The 19,449-nt window shown below is 51.3% G+C and overlaps 1 protein-coding gene across 3 annotated transcripts in view; it reads right to left on the bottom strand.

Moving 5' to 3' along the window:
• RPS6KA2 (ribosomal protein S6 kinase A2) overlaps positions 1-19,449 on the bottom strand; it is a 355,183-nt gene that overhangs the window by 157,580 nt on the left and 178,154 nt on the right. The window contains exon 1 of one of the 3 annotated variants that reach the window (XM_047859632.1): positions 8,242-8,518. The exons of the other annotated variants lie outside the window; for them this stretch is intronic. Within the exon in view, the coding sequence (XP_047715588.1) occupies positions 8,242-8,340 (99 nt within the window). The 5' untranslated portion in view covers positions 8,341-8,518. Of the gene's footprint in view, positions 1-8,241; positions 8,519-19,449 lie in introns of those variants that run through there. 3 annotated transcript variants of the gene reach the window in all.

Below are 19,449 nucleotides of genomic sequence, written 5' to 3' on the forward strand. Positions count from 1 at the left end.
AACACAGCGCACGAATCATTCCAGGGCACGAAGCATGTTTCTCCTGGCTTGTGGGTCTTACTCAGAGCCCTCTTTTCTCTGGCAACGGGAGGGAACACAACGGCCAATAGTCTAAGTGCTCGTTCTCGGAGTCAGGTTTTTGAATCTTGTTAATTTCACGCGGGAGACCAGAAGAGTCAAAAGAAAGGACGATTTTCTGTGAGAAGCCAGAGCATATGTACCGGGACCTCACCCCCTCTCCCGACACCCCCAGCCCCGGCCACCCCGTGTCAGCCCGTGAACCCCCCTTCTCTTTTACAAGAGCTGCTATTCCGTGACCCGCATTTCAAACGTCAGCAACATCGATTAAACCATCACTCTCGGTAACCTCAACAGAGCCACAACTTACGAAAAGCTGCTTTGTGGTGATGATGCGAACCCGAAGCAGATGTGCACTCAGAAGGGCGAGACAGGGGAGAAACTCTGTGTTTCTGTATCGTAGCGCAGAACCCGATGCAGACAGGGTCCAACCAAAGCCGGCCTCGCCTGAGCCCACAGAACGCCAAGTGCAGACTCTGCCCTGACGAGGCACGTTTCACTTTGTGAGCATCTAATAACTCGAGGACAGCACTGGCCTATGCTTCTCCCTGTTTTGTCGCTGAGGAGGCAGGAGCTCAACAGGGTGAGGGGCCCGGAGAGGCAGAGGGAAGGGCCAGGTGGCCAGGAGAAGGGTGGCCAGCAAGGTGGGGGCGCATCCAGTGGTGGGAGGTGGCACAGTGCAGGGTGTGGAGGTTCCAAGGACCTTTGTAAAGCAGAGCTCGCGGGGGGCACGTGTAGTTTCCCGGTGCGGCTGAGGAGGGTTCTCTGACCGGTGGTGCTCCTGGGACACCCTTCATGGATCTCCAGGTACATATGCAGACGACCACAACATTAAGTGTCGGGCAAGAAAGATTATGCTGACACTTGCTAAAGACAGTGAGGAAGACTGTATTCCTGGGAGCACAGCATCCTGGGAGCACAGCAATAGGGTTTTGCGGGAGGGGAGAGAGGCTGAGCCCCACTCGGATACAAGAAGGAAGAGTGGGGATTTATGGGCAAGAAGCAGGGCTGGAGGGTCGGTGAGGGCAGGGTGAGTCTTTCTAGACCGACCTAGTGGGATTCTTGCTGTAGGCGGGCCAGAGCGAGCAGACATCAGCTGCAGAGTGGTGGGGATAAGGAATCTGGGGGGCGCCTGGGTGGCTCAGTTGGTTCAGCGTCCGACTTCGGCTCAGGTCACGATCTCACAGTCCGTGAGTCCGAGCCCCGCGTCGGGCTCTGCGCTGACGGCTCAGAGCCTGGAGCCCGCTTCGGATTCTGTGTCCCCCTCTCTCTGCCCCTCCCCTGCTTGCACTCTGTCTCTGTGTTTCAAAAATAAAAATGTGAAAAAAAATTAAAAAAAAAAGAAGTTGGTCAGATATTGAGGGTACGGGGGGAGAGAGGGGGAATTCTCTCTAAAGGGACTCAGCGGGATTCCTGCTACCACTGGGCACTGCAGACCCAACACAGCATGACACAGGAGCCCAAGGTCGGAGACTCAGAGCCTGACTACAGCTTGGTGGGGGAGAGTCTGTGCCACGGCGCATGTCGGGCGGTTTCAGACACAGAGTCCTGCCTGCTCAGTGGGAAATCGTGGGCTTGTGTCTCCCACACGCTCGCCATCCGTGGCCCGGCGTGCGGGTTCCAAGTGGTTAATTGCAACTGCGCCACCACGGCGTCCCCTCGCTGGCTCGTAGCAGGAGGGGCTTCTGACGCAGCTGCGAAGCAGATATGATGAACCACAGTTTATACTGAACATATTTGTGCCTCGTCCATTTGCTTGATTAAATCGCTCTGTGGCTTAACAGACTATTTGTTGATAATTCCTACTTGAGTTTAATTTAATAGCTTTTACCAGTGAAAATATATCAGCAAACATGTAATGCTGGGGGGAAAATACCGCACAACGTAACCCGCGTCATCAGAAATAACGGTGGGGCACGTACAGGACGCCGTTAGTGTTAGCTTGACGCGCCCAGAACCTTCGGGCCAAAGATGAAGGTTATTCCTGGCTCGACTACTGGTTGCCAACTGTATCCCAAACAGACCTAGCCTCGATTTCCCCACATTTTGGAGGGGCACTTTCCACTGGAGCACCCGAATGTACTGAACAACCCCCACAACACTGGTTAGCATGACTCTCGGTTCAAGCCCCAGAGCCTCTCTCTCTCTCCACCTCCCTCCCTGCATCCGAGAGGTCGGACGTCTCCTACCCACTTGCTAATCTGCCACATCCGGGACACTGTTCATGCAGTTTCTCATGCAAGAAACAGAGTGAAATCCTGGGTAATAAGTCAGATGGTGTGGACTGAGACCCCGTCCTTCCCTTAGTCGGTGTTCAGCTCTTTCCTGGGCTTGTGAAAGCAGGAAAAACATAGGGAAACCTCCTCTGCTGTATTGGGGTATGCCACAGAAGGACTGCCTGCCCGCAGATTTACGGAAAGAAGGTGTAAACGAGGTGAAAAAAGACAATGGGGTGAGATCTCAATATTTTCGGCTGTCTTTTCACATACTTTCGAACAAGCAGTGATACTTTGGGGACTTTCCTTCCGTGTAAGGAGAGAAATTCTGTATTGAAATTGCAGATGTAAGGCTTAGCACAAAAAATGACCACAAAGAAATTTGAGTGTCTTTATTTTTTTTTAATACTTATTGATTTTTGAGAGAGAGAGACAGAGAGACAGAGACAGAGACAAGCGGGGTCGGGGCAGAGAGAGAGGGACACACAGAATCTGAAGCGGGCTTCAGGCTGTGAGCGGTCGGCACGGAGCCCGATGCGGGGCTCGAACCCATAAGCTGTGAGTTCTTGACCTGCTTAACTGAGTCGCCCAGGTGCCCCTAATTTTAGTGTCTTTAAAATAGAATAAACAGGGGCGCTTGGGTGGCTCAGATGGTTGAGTGTCCGACTTCAGCTCAGGTCATGATCTCGTGGTTTGTGAATTCGAGCCCCTGATCAGGCTCCGTGCTGATGGTTCAGAGCCTGCTTCGGATTCTGTGTCTCATTCTCTCTCTGCCCCTCCCCTGTTCACACTCTGCCTCTCTCTGTGTCAAAAATAAATAAAACATTTAAAAAAAATTTTTTTTAAATAGAATAAACATACATAAGCAGAACGGTAAGCAAATGAAGTACTCATCAATACGGACTATTTATTGTGGTCGTCTCTGCCTTTTGTTGTTCTGAAAGCCCAATAAAAAAATCAGCCTTAACATAGAACTTTTGGGTGCCTTTATTGAAGGCACCTGAAAATTATTTTAATTAGAAATGGTTTTCCGGGAAACCACCCAAGATCTAGAAGAAGAGCTTACCTATCAAGCACCAAGAAGAAGCCTTAAAGTCTGACTTTCCAGGAAGCTTTCTTTTTCTCCATGACTAGAGCCAACAACGCTCACAGTACTTGGTGAGAGTCCCTCAGCAGTTACTTTATCGGCACATCATGCTTCCCTTTAAAAGGGGGTAAGCAGTTAAAAAAACACTCACAGATAGCGCTCAGTTACCTTCGACCGTGGGAAATGGAAACAAATCGACAATCGGTATAATAAGACCATTTACGTCCGGTGATGTTGGTCATTTCACAGAACTTCCACGCTGTAGGGCTTCCGTTCACAAGAATGCCTCTCCCACTAGATGTTAAGTGCATGGAGGGCAGAGATCATATAAAGATCACATATCGTATACCAACTGCTTAGCACCATGTACATGGTAGATGCTCAAAATTCTTGGAGTTGTGTGAACAATTGAGTGAACACATAAACAAATGAAATTCTCCTACCGCTTAACCGCTCACCATCATCCGTCTCCCAGCTAAAGGACATTGTGTCCTTGTCACTCACCCTCAGTCGTCTTTCAGCAAAAATGTCAAAGGCAGATGAAATGACAGGTAGTCAAAGAGAACCGACTCCCTGGCTTTGATGACTGCAAACAAAATGACTGTTCCTTAAGTGACTGACTTTGAGTATTGATACCTTTGGCCAATTGGTAGATAAAGCTTACTCAGTACATGATATCACTTTTTATTAATTTAAAAAAAATAGGCACTCAACGCCCTTCCTAGCCAACCCCTCTCAACCTGCCCCAGGCCCCAAGCCAGCCACTGGAGCTTTGGGGTCTCTCCTGGGGAACTGAAGGCCCAGCCAAGGAGGACTCCTTCCCAAAGCTCCATCAGTCGGGCCACTGATGCTGGGGCATTTCCTGACTCTAGAAGCCACCTCAACTCATGATGCCATGGCTTTGGGACCCGAACTGGTAACGGGTTCATGGATCGGTACAGCTGACTCATAGCGCAGTACATAAGATAAGGATAGAGGGACATGGCCATCCCAGCCAGGGGACGGGAACTTCATCTTAGCGAATGGGGCCGATCTCTGGCCTTTTCTTCCCCTAGTCACACAGGAAGGTCATCTGAACTCTTAACTACCAGGCTGAGAGTGTACTGAGATAGCACACGCCGTGGGTTCTGCAGGCGGTAGGGGCAATCTCAGGTGCACACAGAGGCAGGAGACACTGGGCAATAGGAAAAATGTCGATAAACCCAGAAAATATTGATCAGTATCCATAACTGACAACTCTTGACTTGCAGAGTTACCATCCAGAGCAGCGTTAAGTCTTCACGACAGCTCACGCTGGCCACTTTAACCCCCTGAGGCAGGAACTACTCTCGACAGCTCACCGTGCAGGGAAAAGAGGCTCACAGAGTTTAAGGAGCCAGCTGCTGTGAAAGGTGGACTTGAGAATCCAATTCAGGTGACTGCGACACAAAGCCCAGGTTCACCCGGAACTTTCTAACTTCCAAAAAAGGTTCTCTAGAAGAATCTTAGGTTTGGGGCACATTCCAAAACATCCCAATTTCCCTCAGGGTAATTTCCTTGTAACGATTACAACAGCCTTCCTTCAAGTCCCGTCTAACACCTGGTAAACTCCAGTAACCATACAACCCAGAATGATAGCACACGTCCTTATGGCAAGAGCGTCCTTTACAACATTCTAGGGGCCAGGACCATAAAGCAAGCCCTTTGGATTTCCCCGGGCTCCGTTTCCTCATCTGTAAAATGGGCTGCTGAATCAGGAGACGGTTGCACCTTCCGGGAAGGTGGTGAGATCCTCGGGCAGTGTTGTCAATGCCCTGAGATCAGGGTGAAGGACAGACACCGAGACTTGATGCCTTTCTCTGGCATGCTCAAAGAAGTCTAGGAAAGATATCCACTTTCCATTTAGAAACTCCCAGAATCATTCCAGCCAGAGTCAACTATCCTGGTCATCTTAGTTGGTGCAATGCTGAGACACTACAAAAATATTTAAGCTGTAATTCATAAACTGTTTCCAAGTCTGATTAAGTAATCTGGCTTCTCTGTTGGTTAGAGCTTACCAAATGTTGGATTCTAGATTAAAGTGAGGTTAAATTTAAAACCAAGTGCGAAAACATTAAGACCACGTCTCTCCCTGATGGCTGTTTTAATAAAAATAACAGTGTTTTTACCCTTAAAGTAGCTACAGTCACTTTCCTGTTTATGTCACCAGATTTTGAATTCAAAAACCAAATTGTTCAGTCTCTGTGTATATTTTACAAAATAAATTTCACAGAAACAATTAAAACAATACGTTCATGTTTACAAAATGAGTTGTCTTTTTCTTTAGTCCAAACAGGAAATACACATCCATGCTAAGGCTTTATATGTCCTATCACACAACCTCAAACTATGGACAGACCTCCCCTCTGAAATTTAACTTTTTTTTTTTTTTTGGATGAGCGTTTCTTGGCCTATAATCTGCTGTGGATACGCAAACAAATTAACAGCCTTCTCTGGAAAAAGAAAGGCAGCTGGATCGGAATCTGGAAGTTACTGGACTAAAGCACAGGGTCAGCGACTTATTAGAACCCCCACTAGGTGGAGGCACCGTGAGGCCAGGACTTCCAGGACTTAGGGTTTCTGGATCTACAATGCTGAGAAAAGGGCTGAACAAATACTAGGTCTTTATAAAGCAATTGCAGAATCAATCAGCTGGTAAGCTTTCATCAAGATCCTCAGTTCTGGGGGGAGATCCTCCTAGCAATAGACTGAGGATAGTAACACACGTCTACATGATTTTTCCTAAGACGCAGGTGAAGGCATTTGTACAGAACAGAGTACTTTATCTGGGCTGCCCATTCTCTATTAATGCTTCTGTCCAGCATCCAGCATCCAGACTGTATGAAGTGCTCATCGATTACGTGCTGATAGATCAATCACATCCCTTTCTAGTCAGTGGATGTACGTAGCCAACGGTGTATTTATTGTTTTTAGAAATTTTATTTTCACATTGAAGAAACCTCATTTATATTCCCCTCTTGGTTTCTCACCATGTCTTTTTAATTTTTTTTAATGTTTATTCATTTTTGAGAGAGAGCGAGAGAGAGAGAGAGAGAGAGAGAGAGAGAGCGTGCACAAGCGGGGGAGGGGCAGAGAGAGAGGGAGGCACAGAATCCGAAGCAGCCTCCAGGCTCTGAGCTGTCAGCAGAGCCTGATACGGGGCTTGAACCCATGAACCGTGAGATCATGACCTGAGCCAAAGTCGGACGCTCAACCACTGAGCCATCCCAGGCGTCCATTATATGCTTTTTTTGAGGTACTTTCAAAACCTGGTTCTCTTTGCTGAGCCATGACACGGGAGGTTGTGTATATCATGCTGTATAGGATCGCTGACCCTCCGCTAGTTCAGCCTGGTATCTGTTGCCTTTCTTCCTGAACAGCCCCGGGGAGTTGGCTCACCCGTGTGCCTCCCCGAGGCAAGGACAAGAAACGGAAGGAGACAAGGAGCTGTATAATGAACTTGGCATTTGATGAATAAAAACTTATTAGGCATAAAGGTAAATACTGTTCTGAGTTTCTATTCTTATCAGCTTTAGCTTTTTAAAGTGCCTGAGATCCAGCAAAGTGATTTATCTCAATGAACATGTGTTTAATTTCTGTCAATGTGAGGTTTAAGGCAAGCCCTCCTCCATTATTTGATTAACAGTTGTACTTGTTTGAAAAATCTGTTTTACCCTCAGAGCCCAGCCACAAAGATTCCCATCTAGTCCAATTCTGACTGGGTGATACCGCAAAGGAAACTTTTTATACAAGTAATTCCCTGTTGCATTCATGTCTACCCCTGAGCTTTGCTTAAAGATCTCTTAATTGTAACAACCCACGCCCGTATGGGTATCATGGCAGCTGGACAAAGAAGGCCAACATGAAACATGTGACATTGTTCCAACTGATTCGACTTCATTAGAAACAAACAAAAACGGAGATGGGCGCCAGCCCTGTGGCAAAGGCCAGGGCAATGTCGAAAGGAAACGCTAGCTTGTGTCGCCAGCCCCTCCCCCCAACATCACAATGTCTCCGTTTTACTTAAACAGGGTTCCACCATTTGGTCATCTATAGATTCAACGATGTAATTGGAACACTGGGATAAGGAGAAGAAGGTCTGATTGCTGAAATAAAAACCACATCAGAGAACTGTCCACAGATGACTTTGGAAACCCAAAGATGACAAGATGAGGGACAGGAGAAAAGGACATTAATTTTCAGGGTCCTCTGGGTTTCAGGTCGAATCTATATCAAACCCGGAGCTGCAGGGATATTGCATCAGGCACTTCACTACTGAGCATCGTTTCAGACTGGCGGGAGGGGATACTACTGCTACCTTTATAACATATGATCAACGCTACACGGATTTCGAGTACAGAACATCTGCCCGCTACGGGAGCACTTGAGTGGCTGTGGGCCACCGTACCATAAACCCGATCCACCCCGACCCACAGCCGAGGGGAGCGCCGGGGAGGTTCTGTACTTTGGACTTCGGGGGAGCGACAGCCCAGCCACACGGATCCCAACGACCCGCTTACCCGGAGCACCTATGTGGGCACGGTGACTGACCCGCATCCTGCGCAGACCCGGGAACAAAATGAGTTAGAAATTCCACAGGGGCAGAGTTTCGTCCCCGATGAGAACCCGAGGACCGGTCCAGTTATTACTAAGTCCCAACAATAGCGTTCGATTTTAGAAAAACCGGACCAGCTCTCAAAAAACTTTAACTCCCAGACATGGGACTGTGGGTACCGTGCATGTGACAATAGAAAGGGCTCGGAATGGCTCTGAGACCCGCAGCACCCTCCAGGGCGCGGCGGGGACCCGGGTACCTGCGCGCACAGAGGCGACGGCATTTACCTCGAGTCGACTTAGACTGGAGCTCTTGGAGCGCGACTTCTTGCGCAGGTACACGGAGAAGAACCGTCGCACGGTGAACTTCTTCATGCTCAGGTCCATCGCCCCGCGCCCAGCCGGGAGGAGCCGCAGGCCCGGAGGACGCGCATTCCCGGCGCATCCCAGGCGCGCGGGGTCAGGTCCGCGGGCGGGTGCGCGCCGCCAGGGAGCCCGGCGCGGCGGCCATCGGCGCGGGGCGCGGGCTGCGGGCACAAAGGGCAGGCCGAGCCGGCCACGGCGGCCGGCGCTCCAGCGCTCCCTCCTCCCTCCTCCCCCTGCAGCCTGCGAGGACCAGCCCCGGGCAGCCCGCCCCGCCCACAGCCACTACCGCCAATCAGTGCCCGCTGCCCCAGCGGCCTCCAGCTCCTCCTCCTCTTCCTCCTCCACCTCCCGCTGCTGCTGCTGCTGCTGCTGCTGCTGCCGCCTCCCCGCGAGGACCAGCCCCCAGCAGCCCTGCCCCACCCCGCCCCGCCCCGCCCACAACCACTACCGCCAATCAGTGCCCGCCGCCCCACATGCTCCCTCCTACTTTCTCCTGCGGCTGCAGCTGCTGCCGAGGCTGCTACCGCCCCCCGAGGACCAGCCCTGGGCGGCCCCGCCCCGCCCACAGCCACTACGGCCAATCAGATGCTTCCTCCTCCTCCTCCTCCTCCTCCTCTCCACCTCCTGCTACCACCACCTGGCGAGGGCCAGCCCCGCGCAGCCCAGCCCCAGCCCGCTCCGCCCACAACCACTACCGCCAATCAGTGCCCGCCGCCCCACATGCTCCCTCCTACTCCTTCTGCTGCTGCTGCAGCCACCAGCCCGTGAGAACCAGCTGTGGGAGGCCGCGCCCCGCCCCGCCCACAGCCACTACGGCCAATCAGATGCTCCCTCCTCCTCCTCCTCCTCCTCCTCCTCCTCTCCACCTGGCGAGGACAAGCCCCGCGCAGCCCCGCCCCAACCCGCCCCGCCCTCCATCAGCTACCAATCAGGGCCCGTCTCCTTGCCCCGCCCCTCGTCACTGCCACCAATCAGCGCCTGCAGCCCCAAGGTCTCCCTCCTTCTCCTTCTCCTCCTCGGCCCCCGAGAGGACCCGTCCCGAGAAGCCCCGCCCCTGCCCTGGGCCCGCCACTACCACCAATCAGGGCCACCGTCCCGCCGCCCCCCCCCCCCCCCCCCCCCCCGGGGCTCCTGCCCTGCCTCCTCTTCCTCCTCCCTGGGAGCACTCCCGGCGCACTGCCCCGCCCCCCGCCCACAACGCCAATCAGCGCCCTGGGCGGTGCCTGCTTAGCGAGCTGGGCGGAGGACCGGGCGGAGGACCGGGCGGGGCCCCGAGCGGGCGGTGCTGGGCCCGGCGTCTCGGGCGCCTGCCCTCGGTTCTGCTCCGCTGGCCTGCGGGGCTGTTCTCTAGCTTGGGGGTGTCGCTGTTTCCTTTCCTTAAAACAGCCACATACACACTTGGGCATAATGCTCTTCTGCGCCGGACAAAACTTTTGTTCATTAGCAAACATGCCTGGAAACTGAACCCCAAATCCCAGGGGCTCCGTGAGCGTTCCCAGTGCGCCCCGCACCTCTCCTCGGCCCCGCCAGGCCCCGCAGCCCCGGGACTCACTCCCCGGGGATGAACGGATCCGCACGCGCTCTGGGGAAACCTCCCTTGGCAGTGCTTGGAGAACAAAGGCATATCCGTTCTCCATGACCTCCGACTCCATATATAGAAAATTATTCAAACGGATGACTTACTAGGCCCGGCACAGCCAGTGTCCTGAGGCAGGGCTCTCAGAGGCCAGCTGCTGGCTGTAGGGCTGGGGGGGGGGGGGGGGGGGGGGGGGTTGCCTTAAAGGGGAACACACTTTTTTTTTTTTTTTTTTTTTTTTTTAAGAAACGCTCATCAGAGAGCTATGGACAGTTTCAGATCTTTGAGCTCAGAGCTCTGTGCAGCCTTTTCGATTTTACTCTTGTGCAATGTGCACATGTTGAGTCAACGTTTAAAATAGGGTCTGGGCACCTGGGTGTCCCGGATGGTTAAGCTTCTGACTTCAGCTCAGGTCATGATCTCAGGGTTGGTTAGTTCCAGCCCCGCATGGGGCTCTGTGCTGACAGCTCAGAGCCCGGAGCCTGCTTCAGATTCTGTGCCTCCCTCTGTCTCTGCTTTCTCTCAAATATAAATAAACATCTTAAAAATGTAAAACAAAACAAACACACAAACAAAACCTTTAATTTAAAACAAGGTCAAACAATCTCAGGAGCATACTGCCACCAATGCCCTGAGAAGTCCAGAAACATTCACGCATACACTGTGTGACAACTACTGCTCTGTGGCCGGAAGCTTGTGAAAAATCCACGTGTCCCGTCATCCCCTTGGCTAAACGATAGGTTGCATTAAAACCCCGGGGAGGACTATCTTGGCTAAAGTGAGTATGGAGGCCAGATGCCCCCAGTGGGAACGGTGATTTCATGCTGCATCTGGGCGAAGACGTGAGGGCAGATCCGCTCTCTGGGGTTTAATGGATGTCGCGGGCTCCGTGGCGTAAGCTCAGAGTTTAGAGTCAGGATGCGGACATGGCCACTTCCTTGCTTGGCGAGGACAAAAGCCTCGGGGCCAGCCTAAATCAAGGCCTGTGTTTTACCACAAGAGCATTTTGACCTGGTGTGACAGAATTGGAAAGGAAATGCCTCATGAGATGCTCATGATTCCCCCTACACTTGAGTGCAAACAGTTCTAGTGAACTTGGACGTCACAGGAGAAAAAAATAAAAAGCCTTCCTAGGTTCAATTATAGACATGATTTCATTGCTAGAATATTTGTCTGCCTGTGTCTTTATCCAGGTAAAGCAAGTGTATCAAAATCTCTAAAGGGGTGCCTGGGTGGCTCAGTCGGTTAAGCGTCCAACTCCTTGGATTCAGCTCAGGTCAGGAGCTCATGGTGGTGAGATCAAGCCCAGAGTCGGGCTCGGCGCGGAGCATGGGGCCTGCTTGGGATTCTCTCTTACTTCCTATGCTCCTCCCCTGCTCGTGTTCACCCTCTCTCCCTCTCTGTTCATCCCCTGCTTGTGCATGCTTTCTCTCTCAAAGTAAGTAAATACACATTTAAAAAGTAATCTCTAGAAATTGTTTACCACCACATTTACCACCATTTCCACGAATACAATGAATACCTCCAGACCACCAAATCTATAGGAGGTCAGGGTCCTCTTTAACCTGGGCCTAAATGATCCCCCCCCAAATACTAGGGGGAAGGGTGAGCTTAATAAAGGCTCACGCCCAGATGGCGGGGAGGAGGGGGACATCTTGAAGAGAAGACAAAGCTGATCGGCACCCCCTCACCCCGCCGTGGTTAAGTTTTCCCCTGACTTAAACACAGAAGCCTGGGACTGAATGCTGCGTGGTTGTTGCTTCGAAGAGAACGCCGGACTGGCCACGTGCATTCACCTCAGTTCCCCAGGGGACTGCGGAACACCTCACAGTGCTCGATACCGTGAGCAGCCTCAGGAATACAAAAAGGGCTGTGGCTCGTGGCCCGCACAAGTTCGCAGCCACGAGGAAGAGAAGGTGAGCGAACACACACGATGCGGGTTTGATGCAAGGAGAAAGGAAGGCGTAAGGAGACGCGGGGGCGGAGGTAAATGAGAAGTCAACCCTAGCTGGAGAAGCCACGGAGGCGGTGGTGGCATCTGGGGTCACCTCTAAGGATGAGGAGCCATTTCCCAGGCAAACAGAGGGAGTGGGGTCCCGGCTTGCGGAAGAACAGGGTTATCGAGAAGTTACAACGAACAGGGTTTCATGACCGAGTCATGAAAATTAAAGTTCCTACCAAGTCCCCAAGACACATGAGGTATGATGTTTCAGAATTTCGAGACAACAAGTAAGGTCTGCTCGACCCTGGAGCCCCGCCTTCCTTGAGGACAGAACAGACCCTGGATAGGAAGGAGAGAGGGTTCTGGAAGGAAGGTAACTTTGGCAAAGTCTGTGCTGTCATACCCCTCCTTCCCTTCCACCCAGAGGACCGGGTGGGGGGATGGCAGCTTCTTTGCTTCAAGCCCCACGGTGACAGCTGTGATCTGCTGGGGACGCCGCAGCTCAGGCCTGGGATCGAGAGAGACACGGGGTGGCCCTTGCTCCGGGTGGCTCGGGCGGGGCCGTTTAGAGAGCGGGCCTGTGTTCACAGGGCTTGTAGGGGGAAGGATGCGAGAAAATGTCTTACAGATCAGGCATGGCCACGTGGGAAAGGGGCCAGTGTGGGGGTCTCGGAGACCCTGTCTGGAGCGGAAGTGGTGTGGCAGCGGGCCCAGGGCTGAGGGAAGAATTCCAGGTAACTTCCAGAGAGAGAGGCCTCTGTCCTGTTAGTGTGCACAGGCTGGGTGGGGGGTCTCCAGGCACAATACCCCCCGAAGAAGACAGGACAGCTCTCCCTGAGAGGAAGGGTCAGCGAGAGCCCAGCTGGGCACAGAGCAGTGTAAGTATATGTGTCCTCTCCCTTATCCCCTGCCCTCCCGATCTGACCCTGGAGGGGACACAGCAGGTTCCAGCCAGGCAAAGAGACCCGAGTGTGGCCAGTCCTTAGGACTTGAAATATTCATTCCTCAATCAAGTATTTAACACTTAGAGCAAACACAGTTGTCTATTATCCGGGAGTGGGAAGCAAAAGCTGTGCAAATTGATGGGGTCTCCCTGTGGTTCACTTGGACGAGCATCGAGCATCGGAAGGTGTGTTTTGATCCGCTCACAAGCCAAGTCTGCTCGACAAACCAGTTACAACTGGATGTGATGAGTGAGGGGGGAGAGGAGTCAAGAGTCACATCCAGGTTTGCTATCCTGACGATCCGTTTACAGCAGCGAGGGGCCCAGAGGAGGGACGCCACCCTCTGGGGTCGGGGTGGGGCAGGGCTCTGCCCTCAGGGCAAGGTGGCCGGAAATTCCTCCTACAGACAAGGGCTCGCGACAGAGCACTGGCACAGGACGGGGAGGGGGAGGACGAGAACGAGCCCCTGGGACCTCTGTGCCCACACATCCCCTCCTGGATCGAATGCATTCTCTGGGTCACCCAACAACGGCAACGCAGACTCAAGTGATCCTGGCTAATTCTCACCCGAGGCGCCCAGCAGAAACACACAGCAAGGCCCTCTAGAGAAATCCCCATGAGACCCAGCCTTCGAGAATTCCCTCAGACGCAGCTCCAGGGAGCACGAGCTCATGGCCACCGAGCGCATGACCAGGAAGACAGCTGCCCGTGGCATCAGACGTGCCCTGATTTACCGGATGTGGGATGTGAAATTATGACATCGGATACGTTCAAGGAAATAAAAGGAAGACATGAAAATACAATTCAAGAGAGTCTAAAAGCGCCCCAGCAGAGAAAACTGGACAAGATACTCCTGGGAACGTGCCAACGTAGGGCTGGACACATGTCATACACGCTCGCACACGTGCTCCGTGTCACAGGGCTGACTGGCCGTGGGAAGGGCTGCTCCGTGGAAGGCGTATCAGACGTCAAACACCTGAGTCGTGTTTCTGTGCGCTGTTCCTCTCCTGAAACCCTGAGCCTCTAGAACAGGGTCCTCAACTGCGTCAGGCTTTGTCCCCCAAGGGGACGTCTGGCAGTGTTTGGAGACACCCGTGTGTCATGGCGGGGGGGGGGGGGTGATGGAGGGAGGCTGGGGCGCTGACGAGTGTCACACAGAAAACGAGTGGTGGTGACTGGGAAGGAAGCAGACCCCCACTTCTAGAATTTCCATCTGAAAGCTGCCTGTTGAACCGTATCGTCTTCTGTAAGTGCCCCGTGCACCCCGTTGTCCAAAGCAGGAGGCAAGAATGACGCTCACTTCTGTGCCTCCTTATTCCCAGATTCCAACGTGCAGAGACGTGCTGGCGAGACGTTCTCAGTATCTTTCACTCCTCCCCCCACCTCCCTCCCAGCCCTTGCTATCGGTCACGTGGCTTGGGCCCTCATCGGTTCCTGCCAGAATGCAGTAATCTCAGGCCGGGTCCCATCCATCACAGCCCATCTGCAATCCTGCTACTAAAATGATCTTTCTAGGAGCAAAGCGGGTCAAGCTACCCCCATGCACCACAGGTCCCCAGCTCTTCCAGAAGAAGGACAGACTCCAGAGCTGCACGGCCACGCTCTTCTTGGTCACTGCTCCCTCTGCCCTGCCACTGTCCCCCACCTTCCCTGCCCCAGAACGCGGGCTGGGCCACGCCGACGCGCCCCATGAGCACGAGCTCCCGGTGTCCCCGACACCGCGCGTGCTGTGGTCACTGCCCGGGACGCCCTTCCTGCCCGCCCGCCTCCACCCACTGGCTGCACCCCTCTCCCACTTCACGGCGCAGGGCTGGGTCGCTGCCGGGAAGTCTCCCCAAACCCCCCAACGCTGCAGGCGGTGTTCGGGAGTCTTCCCCGGGGCTCCCCATGTTACTTACAGCACCAGATGATGACTCCTGGCTTCTCTGCCCACCCCGCCCACCAACTCGGAGATACTCAGGGCGGCTACGATCTTCAGGCCTCCACACGTTTGTTTAAGGGGTTTTACGTTGACTATTTTTGGAGATGTGCTGGTTGTCAACAGCTGGGCCTACATCACTGTTCATCTATATAACACACTTATGAAATCCGCAGAATGGACACAACGAATCCCATCTTAGGCGGCTCAGGGCGCCGAACCTAGTGTCTAAACGTACGTAAGACAAAAGGGTCCCCACAAGGTCTGCGTATCAGTGAGTTCCCAGCAGTATCTCAGGCACTTTCCTAGGTGTTTACCAAAAGAAATCAAAGAAGGGAGAGGCAAGCAAGACGGTGACAGGCTAGGACCCTCATTCCCTAGATGATTACACTTGGTCAAGACGTGGCACAAGGCCAGAATCCTGGGGACACAGCATCTCACAGACAGAAGTCTGCTGGCCTCCCTGGGCCTCCTTATGGCTGTGCTTTTGGTGCAGAGTATCTAGCTTTCCTCTTAAAGGTCAGCTTACTCACGAGACAGCACAGGGACACCAAAGTGAGGCTTGTTACACAAAACAGCGGAATGGACCCAAGCCCGTGGCCGAGAAAAGCAGTTGGAAAACATTTCGTGTAGATGCCGTAACGTGCTTGGTCTTTTCTAATGATCGGTATTTTACGTGGGGGAGGGGCGAAAGGGGCATTCTTCGCTGGGGGGGTGACAGTACCAGCAGAAACCCTGGGGTTGACCTTCCTAGTGTTTACATGTTGGTTTCTTACGGGTTGAACTGTGTGCCTTCCTAAAACAATATGTTGAAGTCCCGACTCCCAGGCCCCTAGAATGTGACCTTATTTGAAAACTGGGTTGCTGGAGATGTTAACTGGTTAAGATGAGGGCATACCGGGGTAGGATGGGCTCTAATGCAATGTGACTGATGTCCTCACAATGAGGCCACGTGACAAGGGTGGCAGGGATCGGAGTGGTGCAAGAGGTGAGGCAGAACTCCCCTCCGGGAGTCAGGGGAGCCTGACCCTCGACGCACCTCGATCTCCGTCTCCAGCTTCCGGCTTCCAGAAGTGTGGGGCCATCAGTGCCTGCTCTTTGCGGCCCTCCGGTCTGCCGTGCTTTGTTATGCTGCCCGCGGAGATTAAGGCACACTTGTCATCCCCAGACAGAAGTCCCGGTGACCCTCTGTGATGGAGACAGCCGGTGCACAGGCTCACCAGTGAACACAGCGTTTGGTCTAACGGCATGTGAGAAAACCCGACTGTGAATAGAGGCACGGGGGCTTTTTCTTGTCAGCCCGAGCCGATGCCCAAGTTACAGAGGAACTTCAAGAGGAAGGGAGTCAACAGGAAAGAGGAAACAGGTGAAAACTATAGCAGGAAGGATTTCTGTAACTTAAAAAGGAAAAAAAAAAATCCTCAAAATAGAAAAGTCCCTCAAGACCTGGAATGGGTACAAAGGAGAATGTCAAATCTTGCCAGAAGTTTTTCTTAGCGAGAAATGTTCATCTTTTAAACAATATTTCATAGACATCCATGGAATCCCAAACACCAAACACCTATATCGGAGATGGGAACCAGATGCACACATACGAGAAATTCTCGGCGACACTAAAAGCCACAAGGCTTAAGGGCCGTAGTGCCTGGAATTCACCTTCCTCATCAGGGAGCCTCTGGCGGAGGCTGGGGAGGTGGCAAGGGTGGGGCTGGGGAGGTGGCATGACATTCTTCCTAGTAGAACAGGTTACATATGCAGAGGGAGCCTTCCTGAGACACAAAGATGCTGGATAGAACAAGAAGAAAATCCTCTTTTTTTTAAAAGCATGGCTGATCCAATAGTACGTAGGGGAACACAAATGTAAGCAGAAATTGAGGCTCAGAAGATATTCCCTAAGAGGAAGCAACGTTTGTCCCGGAGGTGGATGTCAATCCCTGTAACCCAGACCCGAGTCTCGGCAGGGTCTGGAGAACAGGACTGGAGAGAGCTTGGGGCCGTGCGGGGTGGGAGGTCAGGTCTGAGCCACTCTGCTGAAAGTCAGGGTCCCCACAGAGCAGATTGTAGGGGGACGGCTGGGAGGGGACCTGCGTATTCAGGCGTGAGCACTGTAAGAAGCGAAGGCCAGCCTCCTGCGGCTCACGGTTAGTTCCAGAACAAAATCCACAGGTACTACCAGCTTGAAAAACTCCAAGCCAACAATTTACTTTTTAATGGTCCCAGACTGTAGCATCCCAAGGACCAGGCAGAAGCAAATATAAGGACTCTGGAGAAATTACTTTAAGCGTGTCTCAAAGCTCAAACAGAAAACCTTCCAAGGGACCCGATTTGCGATCATAAATATGCGAGGAAATAGCTAACACGAGCGAGAGGCATCAGAGATGATGAGCCGCGGAATCAGACTCGCAAAGACGGAGAGGTTGAAATTTTTGTGTAAATGATATAAAATACGTTAAATATGTTTAAAAAACAAAAAAGAAGACTGAAAGTATTAACAAGGGAACTAGAGATTATAAAACGATCAAGCAGATTTGTTAACATAAGTAGAACTTAAAAAAATTAAACTGAGGGTGCCTGGGCGGTTCAGTCAGCTGGGTGTCTGACTCTTGATCTCAGCTCAGGTCTTGAGCTCAGGGTTGTAGGTTCAAGCCCCGTATTGGGTGTGAAGGCTACTTTAAAAAATTAAACTACAATGATTTAAATTAAAATCTCAACAGATAAACAGTGGTTTAGACCACGTCCAAGAAACAGTTAATAAAGGAAAAGTTAGATCTGATGATAAGTGACAACATGCAAACTGGGAAGTCAAGAAGACAAGAACTACGAAGGCCAGTTTAAGGATGTGGAAGACAGAGGGAGAAAAATCCAGAGTGCCTCTGAGTCGTACTCTGAGAAAGAAACCCAGATACATGTTATTCAAAGAGGTGAGCCGATGGCTGAGAAGCTTTTGGAGTTGATAGAATACACCAATCCTCGTATTTATGAAGCCTCCCCACATCCCAAGGAGGATTAGATAAAAAGAAATCCATACCTAAATACATATTAAATCCACTGAATGCTTCTTCAAAGCAACCATAAGGAGAGACAGGTTTTCTACATAGGAACGTCAATTAGAGTGTCGACTGACATCTCAATGACACTGTTGGAAGCCACGGGAGAGTGGAATAGTAAGTAAACAGCGCTGAGGGAAACCATTTCGACTTCAAAGCCTCTGCCTTGCAAAATACCTTTCCAGAATAAGGGCAAGATAAAGTCACTTCCAGGTAAACCGGCTGAGAAATCCGACAAGGAAACTTATGGGTAGAACAAAACACTTACGAACGCATAAAGAATCAAAGCGTCGCACAATTTGTGCGTGTATACCCTGACGTAAGTTATCAACGACGTCTTGATTTAAAAAGTAGCATAGACGGCGGGACGGGAACTAGCGTGAACATCTTCCAACGTCTCGCTGAGGGCGCGGCCACCATGGGCCCTGAATGTCTCCGCTTTCTTCATTCGTTCTTGCTGAGTATGGGAAACACATAAGGCACTGCCCACTCCTAACCCAGGCCAGTGCTCGGGATTTTTCTGGGAGCAGGGCATCCTTGAGGGATGAAGTCATGTTTCTCTCCAAGACAAAGAGCAGTCTTGCGACCACTCGTCACAAAATACCAGGCCCCTCAAACTCTGTGTTTCTGGCAGGGATGCGGCTTGACAGTGACCACGGGATCCATCCGCCCTCCAGCCTAAGATGGCCCAATGGAACTTGGCGGCAAAGGAACCCCGTGCCAACACGGTTTTCATGCCACCGTCTGCTCCTTGCACCATGAAGTCCCTTCTTTCTGATCCTTGAAGCTTATGTCTCCCTCCCCCAAACAGTAGCAGGCTAATTAGCTGCGAGTAAGGCAAAATCAAACTAAACCTTACACAAACTGAAAGGGTAGAAACAAATCAAAATATATAAAAAATTACAATCCACATTAACGGGCTACACTCTCAGTGAATAGACAAAGAGCGCTAAACCGGTTTAAAACAAGTGTGTAGCTATAGAGACACGTCTAAAACAACAGACATAGAAAGGTTCAAACGAAAGAATGACAAAAGACAGCCCATGCAGATACTCATGAAAAGAGGGCTGGTAAAACAACATTAGCCCCATACGAAATACACAACAAGCATCTGAAGATACAGTATCACTATATACTGAAGAACATTCAATTCACCAGGAAGATTCAATAACCCTAAACCTGCATGCACCAAATAATACACTTTCAAAATACACTAACCCCAAATGGACAGAACTAAGAGGAGAAACTGACCATCCATTGTCATGTGGCAAAGTTCTTAACATAGCTCTCAATACAGGATAGATCACACAGAAAAACAGAATTCAGCACGCATTAGAATAATTAAATAATACATTTGGGAAAGCTGACCTAAGGAACATATACAGTGCTCAACATCCAACCACTCCAGACCGGGCATTTTCTCCAAGTACACGTGGAATAGTTAAAAAAATTGACCATCTTGGAACTTAGGCTGCAAGGCACAGATCAGTAAACTATCTAAAAAAATAATCTCCTAAGTAGTTGCTACCATATAGGTTGATTTTTCTTACTGCACCATAAAGACCATTTTTTACTCTATCACTTAACAACCCCACATGATTGGAAATTTTAAAAATACAGTCTAATTGCTTATATAAATGACTCAATATTATTGATAAGTAAATATTTAATAATGTATAAATCATAGCAAAAGCTGGAGATTA

The sequence above is a fragment of the Prionailurus viverrinus genome, chromosome B2 (assembly GCF_022837055.1).
Source record: "Prionailurus viverrinus isolate Anna chromosome B2, UM_Priviv_1.0, whole genome shotgun sequence".
In the NCBI taxonomy this organism is placed as follows: domain Eukaryota; kingdom Metazoa; phylum Chordata; class Mammalia; order Carnivora; family Felidae; genus Prionailurus; species Prionailurus viverrinus.